Source organism: Pteropus vampyrus, unplaced genomic scaffold (assembly GCF_000151845.1).
Source record: "Pteropus vampyrus isolate Shadow unplaced genomic scaffold, Pvam_2.0 Scaffold69, whole genome shotgun sequence".
NCBI lineage: Eukaryota > Metazoa > Chordata > Mammalia > Chiroptera > Pteropodidae > Pteropus > Pteropus vampyrus.
This window is the reverse complement of record NW_011888850.1, coordinates 23,580-50,362: the sequence shown is the minus strand read 5'-3', so window position 1 is coordinate 50,362 and position 26,783 is coordinate 23,580. Positions and strand designations below refer to the sequence as shown.

The 26,783-nt window shown below is 37.4% G+C and overlaps 1 protein-coding gene across 1 annotated transcript in view; it reads right to left on the bottom strand.

The window, feature by feature from the left end:
* Positions 1-26,783, bottom strand: part of LOC105293196 (dynein heavy chain 11, axonemal) — a gene marked incomplete at its 5' end in the record, with an annotated part of 146,959 nt that overhangs the window by 102,808 nt on the left and 17,368 nt on the right. The window contains 8 exons of the mRNA XM_023531528.1: positions 4,546-4,707; positions 17,668-17,810; positions 18,249-18,372; positions 19,285-19,447; positions 22,620-22,813; positions 23,083-23,244; positions 24,724-24,963; positions 26,302-26,404. Of these exons, the coding sequence (XP_023387296.1) occupies positions 4,546-4,707; positions 17,668-17,810; positions 18,249-18,372; positions 19,285-19,447; positions 22,620-22,813; positions 23,083-23,244; positions 24,724-24,963; positions 26,302-26,404 (1,291 nt within the window). The remainder of the gene's footprint in view (positions 1-4,545; positions 4,708-17,667; positions 17,811-18,248; positions 18,373-19,284; positions 19,448-22,619; positions 22,814-23,082; positions 23,245-24,723; positions 24,964-26,301; positions 26,405-26,783) is intronic.

Below are 26,783 nucleotides of genomic sequence, written 5' to 3'. Positions count from 1 at the left end.
TGCTCATTTTTTTGTTTGTTTGTTTTGGTTTTGTTTGTTACTTTGTCTGGTGAATGCATTTTGTTGTTAGTTTTGTTCATGCTTTTATTTATTCATTTTTTGTCTTTAATTTTAAGAACCAAGGCTGGGTCAAAGGCAAGATCACATCCAGCAAAAGCCAGCAATCTTCCAAATGAGTTTCCACTCATTGAAAGAGGTAGCTTCAATGGTCCTCTGACAGAACATTAAAACAAGTAACTGAGGACTGAGGGTGTGAACAGGTAAAATGGAACCGAGCTACTACTTTTATAGCAAGTGGACGAGGCAGGAGGTGGTACAGCTGGTTCTGGTGAGGCCAGCGCTACAGGAAAGCCACAAAACTGCAATTTGGAGGTAGTGGTGTCTCTGATTGAGTTAAACTTCCCACTTAACAGCACATTTAGGATGCTGGGCAGCTGTCAAAACTGGACCCTACTGTTGAGGTAGAATTCCTAAAGTTTACATAGTAGCAAAACCCTGGAAAGTAGCATCTACTGCTTTCCCAATTCTATTCTCAATTTGATTAACATGCACAGAGCAAGAAATGTATGATGGACTGTATGTTGCTGTGCACATGTGAAGGAGGAAGAAGGCTGAAGAATGTGGAAGGATATTAACCACTGGGCTTTTTCTCATCTATCTGAATATAGGCTTAAGCCAGTCTGAGATTTAGGCAGATTCGAGATCAATTTCATTGCATTTGTTTTTGTTCTGATCCATTAAAACGACTTCAGTGTTCCTCAGAAAGAGGATATATCCCCCAAATCCATAGAATTTCTATTGCGCAAGTTCATCTACTTTATAAATTTATACCGAATAATCCTCATTTATATTTCCAAGAAAAAAACTATGCTATAAATCATCAACAGAAACACTGCTAACGTACCTCTACTAACAAAATGTTGTTTACTTCTCTTCATGCTTGGCCTAACATTTTAAAGGAACTTAGAAAATTTGGAAGAAATCAGTCTTTAAATATAGCAGTAAAATAACTTTCCTCATTGAGCGGACATTTTTCACGATTCATTTGGAAAATGGCAGTAACACACGCCATCCGTATGTTACCAAACCCAGCAACACGGTCTGGATTGAAGTAGCTGCATGTGGAATAAAGCAATTGCACTGAAAAAGCCAATGATACTGAGCTTGTGTAATTATTTTTAAGTTGTAGCACATCAAAAGGATGGAGAATTTTAACTTGCCAGTTGGTCGACATGCCTGAAAAAGATGGGCTCCTCCATCTTGCTCAGATCTTCATCCTACCCCTTCCAACACAAATCTCACTCCTCAGCCAGAAAGCTCACCTTTCCATTCAATAATCTCTCCTTTCACCGGGCCCTGCTTTCAAGTACGACCATTATTCATTGTGGCTTGAAAGCAAAACCATAGCTTGTCTTCTAACACCTGTTTCTCTCTCCTTTTTTTCTTATATGTTACTAACTGGGACCTATGCACTTCTCAGTAAGGTCTCCTCTCAATTATCATTTGGAACCTCACTCCCAGGGGCTCCCAAAGGCCTTTCCTTTTCTCCCTCCTTACATTGCCTCCACCCATCTCCATTTCCAAATCTCCTAGGAGGAGGAGTATGTACTAACACAGTCTTCAAGCAAATACCTGGTGGTACTGAAATGTCAAACAATTTTGGTCATTCTGTCAGTTGTCATTTAGTTCCATACCAGGCAACAGAAAAGAAGCACATTTACTTAGATGCAGTCAACCCTCACCCCTGGGTGCTATGTGTGTACCGACTGAAAATTATACATCAACACACACAAAACTGCTTGCCTTTAATGAATCCTTTCTCTGTGGCTAACGGTGTACTTGTTTAAGTACCTTACACTCAGCAAATGAGGTCAATAATTAAGAAGTGCCCAAATTATGCTGATACCTTTCAGTTTTAATAATGGCAATTAAAACTAAGAAAGTGATCAAATTAGTGCTCATTCAAAAAAATTTAAAAGCTATCTTTGACCTCTACAGAAAAGGGACCACACATTTTTAGAAGAATGTGGATGTGTTGCACTCGGAATTATAATCATAATTTTTTGCTCCTGAGCAACGAATTAGGAAGGTGGGAAAGTTAAATAAGCCTACTGCCCTGAAATGAAATTATCTGGCTAATGTGTTTCCAGGCATAATGTGTTTCAGCTCTGTAGGAATGGTAAAGTGCTTTTTAAATTCCTACGTGGCATTTAGCATCCTATAGGAGGCGTCATGATACCACCAGATAGAGCTTAGCACCTGCCAGGAGCCCTCTGGACTTAAAACGATGCAAGTCCAGTCTCATCCAGCAGATGTCAATGGTCACTGGCATATCAAAGCTTCTTCAGAAGTAACTGTTTTCAAAGTGGCACCTACTTTCACAGGAGAAAGCCTGCGCCTGCGCCACAGCAGCAAAGGCAAGAACTTACAAAAGCACTGTGCCCAACACTAACTTAAACTAGGTTACGAGCTCTGCTTTCCTCCCATTTGAGAAATTAACATTAAAACAAAGTGCACTGGTCTTTTCCTTACCAAACCAGCCTGATAACACGAACGAGATAAAACATAATTGTGCTACTAAAAGATACATACTGACTCTCTCCTTAGAAAGTGGTATTATGAACCCTTCTTGGAATTATTAAAAGACAAAATAATTCCCTAGATAATTCCAGTAATGCAGTGAACCTCAAGAAAACCTAAGACATGTGTGCTAATAACTGTGACCTTTATTTGTCAAACTTAATGTTTTCCCAGATTTTAAAGTATGAAATATTTCTGGCAGACTTTTATCTAATGCTAGTGTCATGGGCTTCCGTTGACTCTTCAGGAAGACGACAATGGTGAAAGCTGTGTTTCAGACAGAAATTAATCTCTCCTGTCAGTGTCTCCCTAGTCATCTGTTCATGTATTTCCCTAAGTATAAGAAGTGCTCTGTATTGCCCCATGACCAGTGGGAAAAAGTGAAAATCACTTAAAAACAACAGAACCATACATTAATGTTATTCTCTCTTTATCCAGAAACCCAGTGGTTGTTTTAAAGATCCAGATGCGTTCAACGTTAAGGGTGAACATAGAGACAGGCAAGAGAACTTTCTGTATATAGAAAAAAAACAATGAAATAGAAGAGATCTTTTTTTTTTTTTGGCATATATTTTTAAAAATGTTTTTAAAGTGTGGGTGTCAAGAAAAGGAGAGAGGAGGTATTTAAATGCCACGAAGTCTTTATCACATACAGGCTTTAGATGTTGCGTGACAGCACTTCCCTGGCAATCCAGCACTAAATAATTAGATTAATGGACATTTTAGGAAAAGACAATAAATCATACATGATAAAGCTACATATGATATATAAAAATAAGAAATAAGCAACAAAGCTTGCTGCATATAAATAATTAAATATGTAAATCTGCTTGGATTTCTAGCCATCTGGCCACCAAAAGATACAATAGTCAACAAAATGGTAAAGGATTGCTTTGGAAAGGCAGCAGTTATGCCTTTGGGAATAAGGGAGGCCACAGGGGCCCGTCCCTGTACGCAATAAAGTTTCAGCTGGAAGCAGACATCTTTCCTTACATATCCCCAATTCTATTTTCGGCTCTGAGAATCACTTTCAATGTCCAGCCTATTCCAGGCACATTTTTGCTTTATCTCGCAGGGGACTCAGAAGACAAACCTCCCTGGGAAATGTTTACAGTCACCACCCTTCCAAACTAATCGGAAAGGCACTAGGTACACAGAAAATTTTATTTCTAAGAGGTCTAAATGATACTTTCATATGTACATTCCATTTTCCCTTTAAATCTGAATATTTGAAGTGTTTTGTTTCATGTAGCCATTTTAAAATGTAATAGGAGGTGCAAATTTCATCATGATCGAATGACAAGCATAACCTACAAAACATAAACCCATAAAACAAAGTAGATTCATATGTGACTTAGTGACTGCTGAATTTAGGGGGCCTAATTTTTCATAATGAGAAAAATCCCAACTAATTGCCTTCCTTTGCGAAGATCAAGCATTGCATGGCTACGGGTGGCTACTTTTTCATTTGGGTTTTTAGTGCAATTTAAAGGATTTATATTCTGTAAGCCCTGTTATGATTCAAGGAAGTAATGATCCTGGCCTTCTGGTGAGTCAGAGCATGAGTCAGAACATGCTCACGTGCTATGGGAGTGAGGGAGGGAGTGAGTGAGTGAGTATGTGTGTGTGCGCGCGCACGTGTGCACACACACATTTCAACCTGGTGCAAAAAGATCAGCCATCATATTCCATAGAATGTCAACTATCGAAGATCTTCAACGAGCAAGGACAACTTTCTGATAGGAGCTATATTTTGGAAATTATTTATTGAGGACTTTTGGTCAGAGGGTGGGGGAGAAAGAGAGACAGAGGGAGAGATGCGGGGTGGGGAGAAAGAGAGAAAGAGAGAAAGAGAGAAAGAGAGAGAGAGAGAGGGAGGGAGGGAGAGAGACTCTGTGTGTGTGTGTGTGTGTGTGTGTGTGTGTGTGTGTGTTTGTGATATTCAGAGGCTGACACGGCACATACCTCAATTCCCTTGGTTTCCTCAATGAACCTCCTGCTGACTGAGACCAGAGCCTCCTGCGGCCACGCATGAAACCAGTCAATAGCCGTGCAGTTAACTATGGCTGGGAACTTCCGAGCTCTAATTCTCAGCGTGTGACCAACTGGAGAGAAACACAAAATGATCTGTGGAGACATGGGGGCAGGGCAGAGACAGGAGGGTGATGAGTGAGCAAAGCATTACACTGCAATCCTAGACAATGAAAGAAAGAAGTGCAGCCAACCGTGACATTAAACTATCCTAAAGCACTACGGAGTTGAAAGCAACATGAACCTCCTCGCTAATCAAAGCAGAAACCTGCCCCAAATGGCTGCCCCATTGAACATACAGAAACGCTGCTGTGTACTTTCCTTAAAATGTGTCCCTCTCCTTTTAAACATTTTCGATGGTCATCATTTACAGTGGAAAATTTATTCTTTTATATTACATAAGTAACTTTATAATAAAAAATAAAAACCAATCACCACAGCAAAATAAGGCCAATACTTTCGTTTTGTGTCTCTTTCCATTCTGTAATTCATCAGGCTCAATAAAACTGTGTAATATATTTTTAAAAAAATGCTTTATCATATTGAATGTTTTCATTTAAAATAAAATACATTCGCTTGAGTTCTTCACATTTTTCAAGGAGTAAAAAATTCAGTTTATATATGCTCCTGATGAGAAATTTATGTTTCTGGTTTAAATATAAAGTTTTATTTAGGTATTTAAAATTCAAGAGTTAATGTAAGTCTGAACATGTTTCCACATTCTTTCAAAGGGCTTTTTTTCTATAGTATTTTTAAAAATTCACATTATAAAAACTGCCAGGATATACGAAGCCATATAACATCTCATTTAACAGGTGTCTCCACTATATTTTATATACTATGTCTCTTCAACACTCGAGAGAGATAAATTCTAAGATCTAAAATGTTTTTTAACAATGTATAAGCTGACTGATCATTTATTCATTAAGTTCAAGAGTCTGGTTACAAACCGATTGAACTACTCTAACGTTGCATGTGCTAAGTTAACGAGCCTGAGCCTCAATCACAATGCATAATTTTCACTTACATCTCAGTTCTTAGTTTTCTACCAGCCTTCTTCTTCTCAATATTTAACATTTCTCCTTTCTGTTATAGAGGTGGTTTTCCATACCCAACTTATCTATCATTTGTGACAATTAAAAGAAACTTCTTTTCTACATAATTATAGCAAAGGCAGAGGGGGAAATAAAGAAAGCATCCTTTACTTGAGATTCTATATAATTCCACCACGTTCACACTTATTACATTTCTACACTGTCAGGTCTTAAAAATGTGTTAGAAAACAAAGTATCTGAACCATGTGTGTTTAGTATCAGGAAGAAATACTTTGAGTTAATCATATGCCTTGATTATTTATTAAAAGATAATATAGAATGCTCATTTAAAGAATTATTTTTCTTTTCTACAATTTTACAGTTGAAGACTTTTTTTTCTGTTATTTCATATGGCTTAAATAAGGATCCTCACAATACCACCTAAATTTCCCATTGAGGGAGAGTGGCCGCAGACCAGTGGTTCTCAAAGGATTGTTAGGAGCTGGTTAGAAATGCAAATTATTGGACCCACTCCAGACCTAAGGAATCAGAAACTCTGGATGGGGCTTGACAGTCTGTTTTCAACAAGTCCTCCATGTGATTCTGACACCCACAGCTACAAAATAATAATTTAAAAGTTTCTATGGAAATACTTAAATGAAACATTTACATTCAATGCTTTTGCAGTTGGTGAAATTTCTCATAGAATCTAAGTCTCTATCTACATACAGAGTGAAATAAAAAACTTAGGGAATTTAAAATAAATCAGATCATCATTAATAACCTATCTTCTAGCATCTAAACTAGACCCTGGGAGCTAAATTACAGAAAAACACCTGTGCATTAGAACTTCCTAAGAATGGAAAGGGAAAGGATAGTATCACAATAGCCTTCAGGGGTACAGTTCTTGACTCAATTTTTAGTTTTGCTAGAAATCTAGCACAGAATTTCTCCTGCCATCCAGTTTCCTTGGTAATAGTCTCAGGTAAGATTTTTTTTTTGAGAACTCATGCTAATGTCTGGAAAATGTCAGTTCTGTTCTTTTCTAAGGCAGTTTCCACAACTTTGTGGATATCCCAGTGTAAACGCAAGTTGTTGTCTCAGGGAACATTACTGTGGAGAGAAAATCATCCTGCATATATTTCCTATTATATTTCCTTGAATTTCGTGAGAGATTACCATAATAAAAAAAATTTTAAAAATAAGACAAATGATTGAAAAAGGGGTGTTATGTTGTTTATAATTTACCTTTCAGCTTAAGGTATAATTAACCTAAAATTGTAAGATGTTTATAGTGTACATTGTGATGATTTTATAAATATAGGAGTCTACATATTTTATACATATTTTATACATTTTAGAAGGATTCCCCTTATCCAGTCAATTAGCACATTCATCCCCCCACATATTTACCTTTTTGTGTGCAAGAACATTTCAGCTTTACCCTCGGCAAATTTCAAATATACAAGACGGTGTTATCAGCTCTAGTCACCATGTTATACATTAGGTCCTCAGGCCTTATTTATTTTATAATTGAAATTTTTTAAGCTTTTTACCAATCTCTCCCTATTTTTCCTACTCTCCACCCCCTGGCAACCACTTTTCTACTCTGTTTCTATAAATTTGACTTTTTTACTTTTTAGATTCCACATATAAGTGATACCATGTAGTATTTGTCTCTGTCTTGCTGACTTCACTAAACATAATGCCCTCAACGTTTATCCATGTTGTTGCAAATCATAGGATCTCCTTCTTTAAGGCTGAATAATATTCCATTGTATTGAAGAACACAGGTTGTTTTCATACCTTGTGCTATGAGTATGGGAACGCAGATATGACTTTGAGATAATGATTTCATTTCCTTTCAATATATAACCAGATCATATAGTATTACTAGATCTGTATAGTATTACTATATAGATCACATAGTATTACTATTTTTAAGTTCTTGGGGAAACTCCGTACTGTTTTCCACAGTGTCTATACCAGTTTACATTCCCACCAATAGTGTACAATGCTCCGCTTCTCTCCACATCCTCACCAGCATTTGCTATATCTTGTCTTTCTGATATGAGCCAAAAGGCGTGAGGTGATGTTTCCCTGTGGTTTTGATTTGCATTTCCCTGATTAGTGATGTTGAGCACCTTCTCATGTACCTGTTGGCCATTTGTATGTCTTCTTTGGAAAAAATGTGTACGCAGGCTCTTTGCCTATTTTTCAACTGGATTATCTGTGTTTTGCTATTGAGCTGTATGAGTTCCTTGTATATTTTGGATATTAATCCCTTACTGGATACAAGGTTTGAAAATATTTTCTCCCATTGCATAGGTTGACTGCATTTTGTTGGTTTCCTTTGCTGAACATAAGCTTTTTAGTTTGAAATAGTCCCACTTGGTTATTTTTGCTTTTGCTACCTTTGCTTTTGGTATTGAATCCGAAAAAATCATCAAACTCCCTTGTCAAGGAGCTTACCCCTTATGTTTTCTTCTAGGAATTTTATGGTTTTGAGTCTTACATCCAAGTCTTTGATCCACTTGAGTTGATTTTTGCTATGCTGTAAAATATGGGTCCAGTTTCATTCTTTTGCATATGTCCAGTTTTCCCAACACCATTTATTGAGACTATCCTTTCCCCATAGTATATTTCTCTTTTGATGAAAATTAATTGACACTATCTGCATAGATTTCTGGGCTCTCTATTCTGTTCCATCAATCTGTGTCTGTTTTTATGACAATACCGTACTATTTTTATTACTACAGCTTTACAATGTAGTTTGAAATAAAAAAGTATGATGCCTCTAGCTTTGTCTTTCTCAAGATTGCTTTGGCTATGTAGGGTCTTTTTTTGATTCCATACAAATTTTAGGATTGTTTTTTCTATTTCTGTAAAAGACACCATGGGAATTTTGATTGAATTGCTTTGACTCTGTCGATCATTTTGGATAATCCATGAACATGAGATATCTTTATATTTTTTTTGTGTCTTCAATTTCTTTCATCAATGTCTTATAGTTTTCAGTGTTTTGTCTTTCACTTCCTTAGTTAAATTTATTCCTAGGTATTTTATTTTTTTTGATGATATTGTAAATGAGATTATTTTCTTAATTTTTCTTTCTGATAGTTTATTAGTTTATTAGAAAAGCAAAAAACTTTTGTGTACTGATTTTGTATCTTGCAACATTGCTGAATTCATTTATTAGTTCTAACAGTTTTTTTCATGGAGTCTTTAGGGTTTTCCATACTAAGATCACACCATCTGCAGAGACAGTTTTACTTCTTCCTTTCCAATACGGATGTCCTTTCTTATTTCAATCTCTTTTTCTTTTTACTTTTTTTTTGGCTGGAACATCCAGTGCTATAGATAATAAAAGTGGTGAGAGTAGGCATCCTTGTCTTGTTCCTGACCTTAGAAGAAAAGCTTCCAGCTTTTCACCATTGAGTATGATGTTAGCTGTGAGCTTATCACTTATGGCCTTCATTATGTTGAGGTAAGTTCCCGTAATACCACTTTTTTGAGAGTTTTTATCATAAACAGATGTTGGATTCTATCAAATGCTTTTCTACATCTACTGAGTTGATCATATGACTTTTATCTTTCATTTTGTTAATATATATATATCATATTGATTCATTTGCAGATACTGAACCATCTTTGCATCCCTGGAAAAAAATCCCACTTGATCCTGATGTACCATCCTTTTAATGTAATGTTGAATTTAGTTTGCTAATATTTTGTTGAAAGCTTTTGCATCTAGGTATCAGGAATATTTGCCTTTAGTTTTCTTTTCTTGTGGTATCCTTGTCTGGCGTCGGTATCAGGGTAATGCTGGCCTTGTAAAATGAATGTTCCCTCCTCTTCTATTTTTTGAAAGAGTTTGAGAAGGATTAGTATTAATTCTTCTTTAAATACTTAGTAGCATTCATCAGTGAAGTCACCTAGTACTATATAATTTATCCCGGAAATACTTTAGTCTAGTATGCTATACATGTGAAAACACATTTTATGACATTAGTTAATATCTGAAGGACACCGATAGAGGTTACACAGGCTAGAGATGCTTAACTAGAATTTCTCATACTCTAATGCAAGCCCACACTGCAAAGTCAGCTACCTGAGCTCTTAGCTAATTTCTCTCATCAACATAAATAGTTGGTTAGTTGAATATTGGATATAATTTTTCACTGATGGAATGACTAGTGTTCAAGATATCTGAACAAAATATATTATAATTGCACCTCCACTGTTATATGAACAAAACAGGAAATCTAAATATAGACGGATCCCAGTAACTATCCCTTTGGGTATTTAGACTTTGCATTTTGACCAGTCCTATGGTAAATAGCTTATGAAAAGATTATCTTTTCATGTGATTCCAATGAGATCAGCTGAATCCTACCATCAGAATATTGCCATTATGTGCCTCACAGGACCCTTCTAATAAGGGCTAGTCAGGTTCCTAAAAGAACAGAGCTGGACTGCAACAAGCTTATTGAGCAGGTTTTAAGACTTATTTTAATTTTAAATTATGCGTTACACATTAACTATGTGTAGCAGAGTTCAGTCTGAGACTTCCTTTCTTTGAAGCACACTTTGAGTTGGGAGATTTGGGGAGAAGAGCCCCCCTTCACCTGAACAGGTATCATCTAAGTCTTGAAGGTCAGTGAAATATACTCCTAAATAGTTCCTGACAATTGCAAATGACCAAATTGACTTAAGTTAGTTCCCAGCAGTGGACTGGAAAGAAAGTCAGCTAAGAGAATAAAGTTAAAAATGCCTCAGACAGCTGTGCTCTTTTCTAAAAGTAAATTCTCACAAGTAAAAAGCAAACCCTGAAATCACCATCTATGTATTTCCTACAGCTCTAACATTTAGATGTCAGGAACTTGCTTTTGGAATCCATACCATAGAATTTTCTATTCCTTTTTCCCCCTACACAGGTGTTATGACTCATTTGCAATAACCCACTTTTCATTGTGCTTTGTAATATGTTTCAATTCCTTTTAGATAAGATCCCATCGTAAGTACATATTTATTTGTATATCACTAACAGGACTCAGTCCATTTCCTCTTGTAATGGAAATCTGAATTGCTACCATCGCTCTGTATTTTTTTTCCAGTTGATGAGGTTTATTCTCAGAAGTAACCCTCCCACATATGTACTTCAGAAGCTTCTATCCATAACTCGTGCTTGTATTTATCCTCAAAAGTCTCAATATTTTTCAAGAATAAGATCTGAACCTTATCTAGAGAATCCTCATAGGAATGAAGGTTTAGCGCAGAAAATACTCACCATTTATCAACCTTATATCTTCCTGTGTCAACTTGTCATTTAATAAACTTTTAATTTCAATTATTTTTATGCGATCCAACAGGACCTTTGATATATACACATTCAATACATTTTTTTTTTATATTTCCTTTTTTGGTAACATACAATGAAATTATTCCCATGATCCTTTACTTGTAAATACAGTACAGACTTTTTCAAGAGGTATATTTTACATTGGAGAATTTCAGTTCTTTTCTTTTTTTTTAAAGCAAAAACAAAAACAAAAAGCTTCATAAAGAAATTGTATGTGGAATCCCAATAGATAGTAGAGAGCAGATCCATACCCACAGAGTAAAGGCAGTGGGAGTTATGCCCAGTCTATATTCCCATATCTGTGAGCAGTGTATTCCTTCATCTCAGCTGCCCTGCCTGTCTCTCCGCCACCGCATGTTAACAGTGTTTTTGTTTTTTTGTTTTTAAACAGAAAACCAGATGCGTGATTATCCACTGAATAGGACACTATGTGGCAACTCTATACACGTGCAGTTGCAAAAACAAGCCCCCGACTGTGCTGGCAAAGCCCACATCCAAGTGTAAGCAAAATGAGAAGAGCATGAACGTGCTTTTCAAAGTGCAAATTTTATTCCATTTAAAAAAAGGATGTCCTTTTTCTGGGATTCAACCCTTTATTACTAGCGTTAACATTTTTTCTTTTATAATATAAAATAGGGAGATGGCTTCTACTCACTCTTTGAGACACTTCCTAATCATTTTTCCTTCAACGAAAACTGTTGTTGTCCTGTCTTCTGTTATCTTACATGCCCTTTACCTGTCACATGCTTAGTTGTAATTTTATACTTGTTTGTGCATTTGGGGGGTTGATGCTTGTCTTCCCAACAATGGGGTGGGCTCTGGGTGGGCAGATGCCAGCTCTTACTATCACATCCCCAGGGCCCAGCGCATCGCAGGCATTCATTCGATAACTATTTGCTGACTGCTGAATGGGTGGGTAGCCGAATGAGTTAACAGATGGCAGTTTAAAAAATCCTTCTGGGCAAAATAAAATATTGATATCTGCATCCTAATTTTTTTTAAAGGTTTTGCTGTTTTATGAAACTTTAAAGACAGTGAACCTCAGATATAGAATGAAAGGTTGTACCCTTCATGTCTCTCTGAAGTTCCTTTCATTATGCTTCTGTCAAATAATATCAGAAAACACAAGGCAGGAGCTAGGACACTGCACTCAGCGCGGTGTAGTCCTGTCAAGCAAAACACTGTTGGCAGAGCAGAGAGACTGACAGAGCCTGGAACGGGCACCGGGCAACTTTGCCTATGGAGTGTTTCTTGTTCTCCATCAATGCAAATGTCAGAATGCAGGGCAGGAGGGACAGAAGGTGGCAGCTAGCAATGATGAAGCCATCCTAGATGGCCATCCACAGAAAGGAAATGAAGCCAGGTGCCCTGCCTGTCAAAGAGATGCAGATCTGAAGAGGCTTGACTTTATAGTCGTGCAAAGGTAAGGTTTTGTAACATCTGACTTTCTGCTGGACAGGTGAATATTTGAGCTTTTTATATAAGATCAGAGGTATATTGAGGAAACTACTTGTGTGAGTACTGCTTTGGTTTATGCTGGGTGCTCTTGTGCTAATCTGACACTTAGATATAAGTGTTGCTCAGTATCTTGGTTGAGACTGTCTGGTTTTCTAGTATGAGCCAAGAGCAAAAACCCACACTGTCTGTTGCCAAACCCCAAATACAAATTGCTCTCGCTTTCATCCGAGAAGGAAGAATATCAACAAGAAGAAAAGCCTAAGTGGGGCCTGAGGGAAAAATACTATAAAACCAGGAAAAATAAAAAAGTACCCAGCAGATTAAAAAGAAGATAATTTCATTGAAGTTAATTTAATGTAAGAACTTGAAGGAAAACTTGCTTCGCACTCTCAAAAGATTAGAAGAAAATAAAATTATAGAAACCCATGATAAGAGAATAGGCCAAGATGAAGGAAGAAGATAAAATAAAGAGATTCGTATAAGAACACATACGATAAAATACAATTCCTAGTCCTAAAAATATTTGAAAAACCTTAAGCCAACATTTCACCCAATAGTTAATGATGGAAAGCTAAAGATATTCCCATTAAAATAAAAAATAAGACAAAGATGCCATGATTACTTCTTAAAGATTTTAAATGGTGTTAAGAAGGTTGTGGTTATCATAAGACACAGAAAAGACACTTATTAGAAAGAAGAAGTGAAAAGTCAAAGACAATCTAACTGTCTGCTCAGCAATCCCCAAAGAACAAAATGCAAAACCTACTGGAATTAATGAGCATTCAATGAACTGGCTGGTAAAATAAACAAGCCAACATTCATCCATCCCACCTCCCTCCATCCAGTGGCTTTCTTATATACACACCACAACCAGTTAGAAAGTACAAATTGTCAGTTATGAAAACAGTCCCAGGAATGTAAAGTACAACATAAGGAACATAGTAAATAATATTGTAGTAACTGTATATGGTGTCAGATAAGTGCTGCGCTTATCAGGGTGATCGCTTCATAAAGTATATAAATATCTCATCACTATGCTGTACACCTGAACCTAATATAATATTGTATGTCAACTGCTATTAAAGATAAACTTAAAAAATATAGAAAAGGAACAGAAAATTGCTCTGCTAGATTCCAGAATATACTATAAAGCTATAATAAAGTAGTGTGGTGTTCATGCGGGCATAAATGAACAGATTTATAGAACATAATAGCGTCCAAAAATACAATCCCACACATTAGGCATTTAATATATGAGTTAGGTAGCATTTCAAAATGGTGGTAAAAGGAAAGATCATGTAGTAAATGGCGTCGAAACAATTTGGGGGACAAAATAGAAAAGCTACTGTATACTGTACAATACAATCCAGGACTAAACATTAAAAATGTCATGAATTAATGTAAAGAAAATTTATAATATTTTCATAACCATGCAGTACAGAAATGCTTCCTAAAAAGTTTTAACATGCAAAAGCCATAGAGGAAAAATCAGACATATTTTAATACCTATAAATGTAAAACAGGTCATTGTAAAAAAAAAATTAGCAGAATTACGGTGAACTTTGAGAAAATCTGGCAACGTGTAAAATGGACAAGGACATTGTAGACATAGGAATATTATCAGATTAAGAGCTCTTATAAATCAATAAAAAATTATAACAAACCAACAGGAAATTTGGCTAAGGGTATATAAATGGATAAAGGTTTTATACCAATAGATTAGAAGAAAGTACATTTGAGTTAAATAGTTCACTCTATACACCAAATTCTTGGACTCATTTGATATTTTTTTTCTGTGGGAGACTTCTAATTAAAAAGGCAGAAAGATAAAGAAAATAGGGAGATGCGGGGAAAAAATTAAATTCTCAATACGTACTTTTTATGTCATTATATACCCATAGAAAACAGTTAGGAAATATAAGAACATACTTCAGTAGTCATCTCTAGGTAATATAGCTAAATATAGTTTTTATTTTCTTCATATGGTTCTGTTTTTTTTAATTTCTCTACAATGAACATATACTTCTTACATTATCAGAAATGGCTCTCTCAGATAGGTAGATGATAGAAAAAGACAGAGAGACAGGCAGACAGACAGACCTAAATAGATAGATATATAAGAAAACAAACAGATATCTCAAATCTTGAGAAAGAATCAGGGGCTGCTATGTACAACAAGTATTCTTTTCTCTATGATATCAGATGGCCAGGATGAAAGGCAAGAATGAAAGTTTTGGGGTTAACTAAAGTCAGCAGGAGAGATGAAAGTGCTAGCTGCAAGATGAGAATTACGTTAAGAAAAGATGCACATATACAAAGGTGAAGTAGAGAAGGCATTTGGCGTTATTCATTGGTTTATTTCAGGCAACCGAAGGACACACATCTGATCATCGTTAATGGGAACTGCCCAATGGGAGTCACGAGTCACATTTTGCATGCCAACAGGTACTCACTGCCCTGCATTCCAAACGGGGGCTGGCTCTGGGTGGTGAGCAGGGGTAATGGGGTGGCAACTTCACTTCATTTAGCTTGACCTGCCAGGTGTGCTCACCAAACCTTGTAACACATTTAGCTTCCCATGTTGCCCAGCTAGGAACATACACAGAGGAAGTATCAGCTGGTCAGAAATTCCGAGTATTTAGTACATGCTGGTGAACATCATAATGTATGACTCTAACATAAAGCAATCCAGAATTCGTTAAAAATTCCAAGAATTTGAGGGTAATATACATAGATTGAAGAGAAAGAAGCCGCCATATTCTAGCTAAAAGATGACCCATTCTTATGCCATATTATTTCTCCGTGGACTTTAGAGTGATACAGATCTAGGTTCAAACCCCAATCTCACTGGCTCTGTGGCCTTAAGCTCTTCAAGACTCACATATAAAATTACAGCAGAAACCTCTACTTCATAAACTTGAAATCAGATTACAGGTGTTCAGACCTACACATGATTAACACCCTATGCTGGCCACTAACCTTTCTCATGATGCAGCAAACTAAGTGTCAAGGCCAAGAAGAATCAGGAATAGTTGAGGAAGATACTCTCTTCTTCCTTAACATTAAAAGAGCAAAGCAAAACAAAAAGCCTGTCTAAGCATAGATCAAAGGAAATGCATGCAGGTAACAACTGAAGGATTTAACAATTTAAAATGTAAAACTTTTGTACATCAGTCTGTACTCTATGACTATCAGTAAATTCTAGGAGAAAAACCATACAATTATCTCAATAGATGCTGAAAAGGAATTTAACAGGTAGAGACTTTCTTAACAAGATACATATCCTGAATTGAAAGCCAACGTAAGACTGAATGATGAATGTTAGAAACATCTTTGTTAATGTAAAAATCAAAATCCCCAATATTGCCATTAATTATTTAATATTCTTCTGAAGATTTACCAATGCAATAAAGGAGAAGGGCAGGTAAGTAGAATATTAGGAAAGACAGAATGTTATCTGCAGGCTATATGATATCAACTAACAGAAACTATCAGGAAGGCAATAAGGTAGCTGTTCATAAAATTAAAAATCAATAGCTTTCCTATATACAAATAATCCAACATCAGAAAACCTTATGAAAGAAATATTTCACCTACAAAAGCAAGAAAATACTTTATATAATAAAAATTAAATTCTCTGTAATATAAAATTAGCATTCAGCATGATTTCAATCAAAATTAAAAGGCAATATGTTTAAAATTTGACAAAATGATTCTGATGTTTATCCGGACATATAAACATTTGAGAACAAAGAAAAACTTGACAAGACAGAGCAATTAGATATTAGATATAAAAATGCACAATGAAACTTTAATAATTTGCATAATATGAGACTGAGAACAGTAGTAAAGAGACTTATTAGAAAAGAAAATAGAGGATCTAGACATAGACCCAATTAATATGGCTATTTGGCATATAATAAATAATAATGGTACTTCAAATCAGTAAGAAAGAAATACATGATGTTAAGATAAAAAAAGATACTTTTTTGGGAAAAAAAATAACCTGAAACTTCTCAACTCACTCTTTACCATAGATAAAAATATATTCCAGATGTACTAAAGTTTTAGACATACAGTGTGAAAGCACACAGGTCTGGAATGACTGACTGATAGTGCTCATATTCCAAAATCTAATTCCAATTTTATTCATAAAGGCCATGTGACAAGATCAAATATTCACTTCCCCAGTGTCCCTGGCAGGTAGAGATGGCCTGTGACACACTTGCGGCCATTTGGACATCAACTTTTCGGATATCAAACTTTTAGCATGTCTCAGAATCACATGAAGACCTTGTTAAAACTGAGATTGCTGGGTCCCACTCAGAGTTTCTGATTCAAGTGGTCTAAAGTGGAACTGGAGAATCTGCATTTTAAAAAATTTCTGGGTGGTGTTGATTTTGATGCTCTGAGAAACAGACTTTGACAGTCTGTGATTTATAACATTACCACTTCAAATCTTATCATCGTACTCGTTTTTCCATTTCATAAAGAAAATTTGATCCAAATATATCACAATGGAACAGGGAGAAATCCCTGGTCTTGTTATAACCTGGCAAACATTTGTTTAATCACATTTTTGATGGGAAGAAAACTCTTTGGGAAACTGAATCATAAATTCTGATCTTCGAACCTCAGCCTGGAATTGCTCAGTAAGATTGATGTGGAACCTGACATTGTAGGGTGGAGGAGAACCTTACAATTACTCTATACGTCCAAGCAGAGGCATATTCACGACTAATGTCACTGCCCCATCCCCTTTCCTGTGTACTTCAGGCTGAATCTTTCAGAGCCTCAGAGCCTGTTACTAACGTGACAGGTATGGAATACTAGAAGTAGTAAAGCAGTAACTTTCCTAGGACACTAACCATTTTTATACGAAGAAGCCTAAATTTTCCTTAAATTGGCATCCTGCCATGAGTTTGGAGGTGTTTCTTGTTTTGTTATGATACTCGATCTTTACGGCTGCTGTTATTGGTTATGTTCTATTCCTATCAGCTACACCAAAGCAAAGAGTAGTCTACGGAGAAAAACCTGGGGTCGAGCCTCAGATCATCTGAGTAATACACCTAAATTACTCAGCCCGAAGTGCTGACAAAATTCACTTCCTGAAATTCAAACTCATGATATGAATCCCAAAATAGAACCATGTCGTAGACTCAAGAGCAGGTTTTAAATAAAACGCAAGCAAGCGCTTCTTACTTTGAGCTGTAGTCGCACTCTGGCCAAAAAGAATTGCCAACAATTTTCTCTGGAGTCCACCAGGCCCAGAGCACGCACTTCGTTGCGAATTCCAGAAATTATCTTGTCTACATCTTCATCACTGAAGAGATCCAGGATTTCTCCTGCCCTCAAAGGAATGAGTAGAATTACTAGAGGACCTCACAAATTTAAGTTTTAGATATGACCCAATGCTTGAAATGCTTTACAATACAAAGTTCTACTTAAATATAAAGCAAGACTTTGAAATCGGAAATGCTATTTTTCTCTTTTTGTATTTACAAGACACACAACACATGGAGGACAAGTATGAAAAACACACCCACTAAACTTGTGCATGCAGGAATAACATTTACTTCACTGAACGCCCTTCCAAGTCACCTCACATCCATAAGCAGACTGAGAAAGCAATACACCTCAAATTAGTTGGGTTTATAGGTTTCTTCCCAAAGACTGCCCCAGCAAACATCTCAAAGACAAATTATCTCTCTTTAAAGTTCACTGAAACTACAGATAATTTGTCATTGGGGAAGATCTTTCAAGAACTGTGCTGGTTTAATCACCTGATGCCAGCAAGTCATTAATCAGCACGAGAAAGCTCTCATCTAGAACCTGGGCATCTGTCAGCAGGAACACAGTGGGCATGTTCTTGGCTCCAGTTCTGATGTACAAGTTGGCAAGATCTACCTGTAAGAAAAGGAGGCCATCATTCATGTTTTCTTAAAATGCTGACGCGACGCTGGGCTTACGCATACGAGCGAGCGCTGGCAGGAACTGAGTAGCTGTAATGTGAGAGCTGCATAGCGTTCTGTCTGTCTGTTTACATATTCTTTCCTCCCAGTGACCCCGTTATAGGGGCTAACAGCACGACATCACCACCATTTCTGGCATAGAAGGATGAGTGTCGTGTTTGTGGTTTAATGGGGCCCAGGGATAAAAACAGGCAGCTGCTGAACAACTAATTCCCTTCTAATAGAATGAAAATTAGTTCGGTGATGCCTCTGGCAAATGATGCAGTAAAAAGAAGTTTCTGCTCCTTTAAACAACTATTTCATTGAAAACACTGTTTGGTTATTTATTTGGTTTTGTTTAGTAATATTGAAATCCTGTGTTTTTTTGTTTTTTGTTTTGTTTTAATTTCTGGTTTAAAATAGCACTTGCCACAAACTCTTAGTATTTGGTAAGTTCTGTTGTGATTAAAAAGCAAAAATTTATAAACACTTGAGTTTCTTGATTGTTTTCATAATCTTATCCAAAGCAGAAGGAATCTATCTGCACTTGTTAAGGCAGAATCTTTGTTCTCTAATGGTGTTGAATAGTAGGTGTGGTCAATGCAAAGGAAGAAACATATCTGTGTAAGCAAGTATTTAATAAAGTATTTTCTGAGCCAGGACTATAGGCTTAGAGGTTAAATACCTATAAGTATTTATAGAAATTTATTATTACTAATTTGACCATGAAGGAGCAGCAGCCGAATGTAACTAAATCCTCCCCGTGTCTGGGGAGGCCTTGGCCACATCCGAGAGACAGAGCTGACGTGGGCGCATTACCGATCTGCCAGGCGGAACGGGAGAAGGAGGGCCGATCGCCTTTACTTACCTGCAGTTCTTGGATTCCAAAGCCTTCAGTCAGAGTGATCTGGAAGACCTCGAGGCTGCACATGTAAGCTGCCAGCCGGGACAAGCTCTGCTTGCCACTGCCGCCCACTCCGATCAAGAGGGCATAACCCTGAGGGGACTGGAGGACTCGACTGATACGACACCTGGCGAGAGAAGACGCACCCACTGCAGCATGAACCCTGGGACTACGGCCGTTTCATTTTTCAGATAGATACTCAATTCCAGTTTTTAATTCAGACCTTTCGTCTTTGTTCCTCTGCTTCCCATCAAAGATGCTGCCCGTATCTGCCTCTGCAGATACAGTTTGCTTGCCTAACAAACTGTCCTGTACTAATAACATCGTGGACTCTCTTATTACTTCATTACTCTCTACCAAAACTCAAGAAAGAAAACATGTCTAAGGCCTTTGATCTAAGCTTTGAGTTTTTTGATTAGCAAGAAAGGGCCCAACTTCATATCGGCATCCATAGCAAAGGGAGAGTGTCTTTGTGCCAGAAACCTTTGCTGTAGAAGTATGTTGGAAAGATTGGATCTGTATAGACCACCAAACATCTCACATGTGATTTACTTCATGCAGATTAAACACTTAACCTCTGTGTATGATTCTTACTTCCTTTGCACTGAAGCTTTCCCTGTGCCTCAAGCACTCTAGAAAATTGCGTGAAATCATTCCTTGTTCTATGCTATCAAAGACATTCTGAATGCTTATGCTGTTAATATTATTCCTACGCTTTATAGTTAGGAATAAGTTGGCTTTAACACAATCAAAATATGGGTTTGACTGAAGAAATATTTCATTATTGTGTTATAAATATGAAGAAAATTAACCAAATATAAGCATATGGAGGCCCAAATGCAAAACAAAAAGTATTGGACAGCATTGTATTTGCTCTGGGTTGCTTTTCTGAAATGAATTTAAACTTCAGGCCCTGAATGATCCTCCTAGATGGCTTTTAGAAAGCACATCTTGGACAAATGAATTTGAGATCACTTATACTAGGACCAGTGTGTGCGAGCATTTCCTGAAAACCTGCAATGACTGAAAAAGATAGGTTATTTTTACAAGCTCAGCCATCTTGTTAAATTTTACTTTACATAATCACACAACAAAACCACCCTGGGAAAAGCCGTACAATTACTCTGGCATGAGTGAAACCCTAAGTTACAAAGCAGGGTTTTCATCTCATCTTAATGTATGCTCTGAGGTTTATAACCTCACGAGTTTCTCTAAGTGGCAAAGTCCCTTTCTACAGCCCTCAAGGACATGCTCTGAAATCATCTCTAACACTGAGGAAATCAGCTTCTAGCTCATAATCCCTGATCAAAGAACAGCCTTGCTTTTTAGGCCACTGAGAACTCCATGTTGAATGAAGGATTATCTGGGAAGGCCCCTTCCCTCTGCAGCAACAGGAGGTCTCTTTCAGCTGAGCTGTGACACTCACACACAGTGTACAATAACCCAACCAAAATCCGTGTTCCTAATATTGATTCTAACGGAAACTGTGTAATCAGAGGGTTGTGACTGCAAGGGTATCAATAAAATACTTAACATGCTTATAACTGATAACGAGGAGGCCTCTAAAGTTTGTCTTAAGACAGTTGGGCTAAATATTTTACAGAGTAATTCTCTTAAAAATTAAATTCCCCACATTTTTTCATCTATTTGGATTTCCTTCCTCACATACTTCTTTCTCTCTTGACTTGTGTTTAATCATGATTTCATTATTTTACTTCGCCCAAATGTCATTTAGGAAAAAGGCCAGGGTTATTAATTGAATGGTGTCCCTTCAAATTCATATATTGAAGTCCTAACCCCACGTATGTCTGAATATAAGCTTATTTGGGAATGGGGTCATTGTCATTGGTTCAGATATCATTCTAGAGAAGGGCGGGCCCACATCCAACACAACTGGTATCCTTATAAAAAGGAGAAATTTGGACACAGATATGCACAGAGGGAAGATGCCACGTGAGGACTGGAGTTAAGCTGCCACAAGCCAAGGAACGACCAGAAGCTAGGAGAAAATTCTGGAACAGATCCTTAGCAGCACCTTCAGAGGGAACATGGCCTTTCTGACACCTTGATTTCAGATTTCTTGCCTCCAGAACTGTGAGACAATACATATCTGCTTTTCCAAACCACTCAGACTGGGGCATTTTATTACAGCAGCTGTAGTGCACTAATACTAGCCAGTGAGACATGATAGTGACTAGGGCAGTATGGCATGTAAGGATGCAATCCGCTTCCCATACAGCAGCAGCAACGACAAGCTGCTTAGACTATTCAACAAATCATGTCATCTCATGCTGAAATCTGTCCCAAAGCTTCTCACTGAACTTGGAATATAACTGAAATGTCTTCCTCTGGTTACAAAGAAGTGCCCTTTATAGGTAAGGCCCGTTCCTGCCTCTCCATCCTTGTCATATACTTCTTTCCCCACTTTTTCTACGTGCTGCAGCCATGTTAACTCTTTTCTGAACATTCAGCCTTAGGGCCACATGAAATCTGCTCTCACCTAGAATGTTCTTCCTCCAGCTCTTTCCACACCTAGATCCTGCTTATCATTTTGACCTCGCCTTAAATGTCACCTTCTCACATAGAGACCCAGTTCCTCAGCCTAACGTCACTTTCTGATATTTTTCTGATGCTTCGTTAGGATCCTTATAAATATCCATAAGAATCACTAAAATACAAGCTCATCAAAAGAAGGGATTTTTCTGTCTTGCTTGCTGCTCTATCCCCAGTACCTAGAACAATATCTGACAGCGGGGGTGCTACAGATGGTTGCATAATCTGTGTACTGTATGAGATGTCCAGTCTAGGTGAGTAACAGACTTGTCAGCCAAGCTCTATACCAGAACGGGGCCTTTATCTAATTGTCTGCCGAGGAAACATACCCCTCTCCATTTCCTAATTTGCACAAAAGTATTGAATAGGCTGGTAAAGTTCCTGTTTAGCACTCGGCAGGCACTTAATAAACATGAAAATCAGTTTGAGTCCTTCTGGTTTCTGCCACTTATGAACTTTATATCTTTGAATGAGTCACTTATCTTCTTTCTTAAAATTCTACCTAATAGGGCTACAGGGAAATGGAATTGTGGCTGTGATGACACTTCGGAAAGATGTGTACCTATGTAAGACATTATTAAGATTGTGACATAATTAATAGAGACACTATAGTTTTATATTGTAGGGCGAATAATAGATAAGAACTGATAGTTCAGGGTGCTTAGTACAATCTATTGAAAAACAACAATCGTAGATACCTAGCCATTTTTTACTTTGTGAAAAAGGATCATGACTAGCCAACTCACACATGTTGCATGGCATCTTCAAATAAAACTAGGTGCATGGCAGCGTTCAGTTCATTGTAGTTGTCTAATGTCTCTGTAAGAATTGTCTTCAGCACCTTCCAATCCTTTACTGGCATATAACATGGATCTTCCCCACCATTAGCAAAGTGGCAATAGATGAGGGGCTGTTGAAGTAGTACATGACTGTCTACACCCTGTAGGAAGAGAAAGGAAAATATATGGTCATGTCAACCCTCCAGAATGATTCATCTAGGGGCAGAGTGGCCTGTCATAGATAAAGCTTACAGATCAATCCACAGGTACCTGGATGGAATGTTCCCAAGCACAGACCAAGTACATTCTGGAATCACAGCTGTTTGAGCAAGCTAAGCATTTGCACAATTTATTCACATCCATATCTAACTTCTGCCCCTACATAATTAATGCCAGAGCAAACAGCGACCTCTAACATTCAAACACTTACTTCGAAATATTTACAAGCAGTTTCCAGCAATTTTTTCTGAAACAAATCACAATCCTTTGTGTCTACCAGCTTATCTCCATAAACGCGAGAAGATTCATGAAGCCATAAACGTATTAAGTCATTTGAACCCTTTAAACATTCAGGAGAAGCAAATAAAATTCCCTTCAAAGCAAGAATAGGAAAAATTAAAAAGTCAGAAGTTAATGACACTCCAAGATAATATTTTCCTTTAACATTGTCTTTAACTGTGTACTGAATTTTCCAATTTATTGAGTTTAAAGAAACATAAATAGTAGTACATATACATTAGTAGTTTTACTCTGATAAGCAACATTTAAAAAATTTATTATGATTATATTCATTTTTAGGAATGCAGCTAAAACTATTTCAAGAGTCAGCCCAGGAACTAAATACTACACCTGAGAATTTGGGTTATTAAGTTTTCCAACAGATTAATTTTCCAAAGCCGAAGTACAAACAGCTAACATGAAAGTCGCAGGATAATTTTTTTTAATTTGGAAATTTTTTGATATCAGTTCATCTCTTTCATTTCACAGATGGCGTATGTGATGCCAAAAGTAAACTGCCTGAATTCACACTTTGTGAGCACTAGCACCAAAACGTTTGGACTCCAACGCTCCCTCAACACGGCCCTTCGAAGTCTTGGAGAGGGTCAGCCTGCTCTGGACTCAGAACATCAAGGGAGCTGTAAAGAATTAGCTGCAAAAGGCTAATCTGGGAACGTCAGGTGCAGCTGACAGACGATATGAACGGTGAGTAGACAGGCCTCTCACCCACATCAGCTACAGCCTTCCTTTCTTTTTCTTCTAAGATGGAAAATCTGCTTTTAAACAACACTTTATTGAGCACAATCTTTCAAGCAGGTGCTAGAAATATAAAGATGAAAAAGGAATGATCTGCATTCTCAGGAAGCTGTTGACTAATGCAGTGTTATGGTTTTGAGGCAGTTGTGGAGTAATTTAGGAGAAGGTTATAAAAATACAAAGAAACAAAAGCCTCCAAATATAAATAAAGAAATCCCATGACATTTTCCACCGCTCTCGTAAAAGAACTTTAAATAACTTTCCAACTACTTTTACTGTACAGCATAGAAAACATTAGTTGGACTTTTAAATAATTCCAGGTTTTAAATTGCCTCTTTGGAGTGTCCTTTCTAAATCAAATACATACACACTGTCCTTTCACCAGGTAACCAAGGTTAAGTGTCAATGTCAAACTAAAATAATCTAGCAATTTAAGGAATTTTAACTTCTCTTGATGTGTGTCTAAAAATTGTATCACATAAATATGAAGAAAAAAGGCAAATTATCCCTCTTACTTGGCACAAAACAAAGCACTCAAATATTTACATGGAATAAATGAAACGGGGAGTCCGGGCTTCCCTGCTTCTGCTACTAAGTCTCTATGCAACCTGATAGGAAGTACTACTCTCACTGATAACACGGGAATAACAAATATGCCATACTTAGTTTATGGAAAAGTTTACGGTATAAAACGAAAGAATACACACCAAGTATGTAGCACAGTTTTAAACTAAGCTCTCTAATTGAATGCCATACTATTACTAGAATCGTTCCTCCGCCCAAGCCCAAGACTCATAACGGAGGGCCATCAAAATACCTGGAAGATATTCGACAGGTCTCTCAGATTGAAGAGGTAGTGGAACTTAATAGCCGTGGGTAAAAAGCTCTGCGTCATCATCTGGTGGAACGCAATCGTTGCCTGAATCAGCGTGGGGCCGTTCCTGAGAACTGACGGACTAAATGCTTGCTGCTGAAAATGGAAACTGAGAATTTGGCTATAGATGGTGTTCAGTGCATCCAAGGATGGAAAGTTGAATGCAAACACTGTGAAATGTCTCTGAGAAGAAAAACAAATATGAGATTTGCATAAAATAAGAATTATAATGGTACCAGATCAGTAGATAGCAAAAAAAAAAAAAAAAAAAGGCCTATTTTTCCATCCCTCTCTGTATCCACGCCCATCACCATTTAACTCTGTAGCGCCACCCACTCTGACTCTGGGCCTGTCTGTATGAATTGGCTGAGCCAACAGAATGAGATGGAAGTGACAATGTGACAGTCACTGTCAGAGGCTTTTGTCTTTCCACACACTCTCTTAAGGTTCTACCATTGCCATAAATTCTACAAGCCTACTAATGGATGAGAGACCCATGAAGCAGAGTCACGGTTGTCCCAATAACTCCAGCCAAAGCCACCCTAGGTTAGCTGACAGACAGTAACTCCCAGACATGTGAATGAGCCCATCCAAGATCATTAGTCACCTAGCCAACCCCCAGCTGACACCAGGTGAGTAAGCGACATTTAGTATTGCATGCTGTGGTATGGATGTTGGTGGTGGTTATTATTTTTAAAGTTATATGCACACAAAAAACCTGCACATAAATATTTATAGGAGTATATAACTGCCAAAATGTGGAAACAACCAAGGCTTCCTTCGATAGGTGACTGGATCAACAAACTGGTACATCCCTACAATGATTATGATTCAGTGGTTAAAAAAAAAAAAAAAAAGCTATCAAGCCATGGAAAAACACAGAACCTTAAATGCATATTTAAGCTAAGTGAAAGTAGCCAATCTGACAAGGCTACATACTGTATGATTCCAACTACATGACATTCTGCAAAAGGCAAAACTGTGGAGACAGTAAAAGGATCAGTGGTTGCCAGGGATTCAGCAGGGAGGGGGATGAATAGGGGGAGCACAGGGGAGTTTTAGGGCAGTGAAACTACTCTGTACGATGCTTTAGTGGTGGATACCTGTCATTATTCATTTGTCAAACCCTGTAGAATGTACAACACAAAGAATAAACCCTAATGTAAACTTTAGACTTCAGTTAATAACAACTTATCAAATATTGGCTCATCAACTGTAACAAATGCAGCACACTAATGCAAGGTGTTTATAATAGAGTAAAATAAGGCAGGGGGAATGAGAGAGTATATGCGAACGCTATACTTTCAGCTAAATCTGCTGAAACAGTTTGTAAACCTAAAGCTGTCTTAAAAAATAAAGTCTGTTTGATTTAAAAAAAAAAAAAAAAAAAAAGCTTACATGCTTAACTAAATTCTAGCAGGAGCCCTAATCTGTACTGAAAAGCACCAAGAATCAAAACCTACCATATTTCAGTATTATATTTAGGGGCCACTTGTGAGAGAGCGGTACTCAACACCCTACCTGTAGTCTAGGATTGATTGTGAAACTGCCCACCATCGGATTCATGCAGGTCACATACTGACAGTTACGGATTTCCTTAAGCATCACCTTCTGCCTATCATACCTGAAAGAGAGAAAGCAGAACCGTAAATCCAAAAACTGAAGTTGACAGCATGACAAAATCCACCAGTTCATAAAAGGTTTCATCACCGATTGTCTCCTTTGACCTTTAAAATCACTCTGTGATGTTAAGCTTGTTAGCCTTGTCTCAGAGGTATAAAAACAAAAGCTCAGAACTGAAGGGCTACATAGCTCCTTTGATGCCAGAATCAACAACTGGAGCCGAATCAATACGTATATTACTGCTTATTGATTCTCCTGTGACTCTATTTCTGGTTAGATATTACCCACAGCAAGGCTGGGGGTTCTCCCTCTAGCTAATGGCAGAGCTCGCAGACCGCAGTGCCCAGGTATTACCAAATGGTCACATCCCAGGTCAAGCT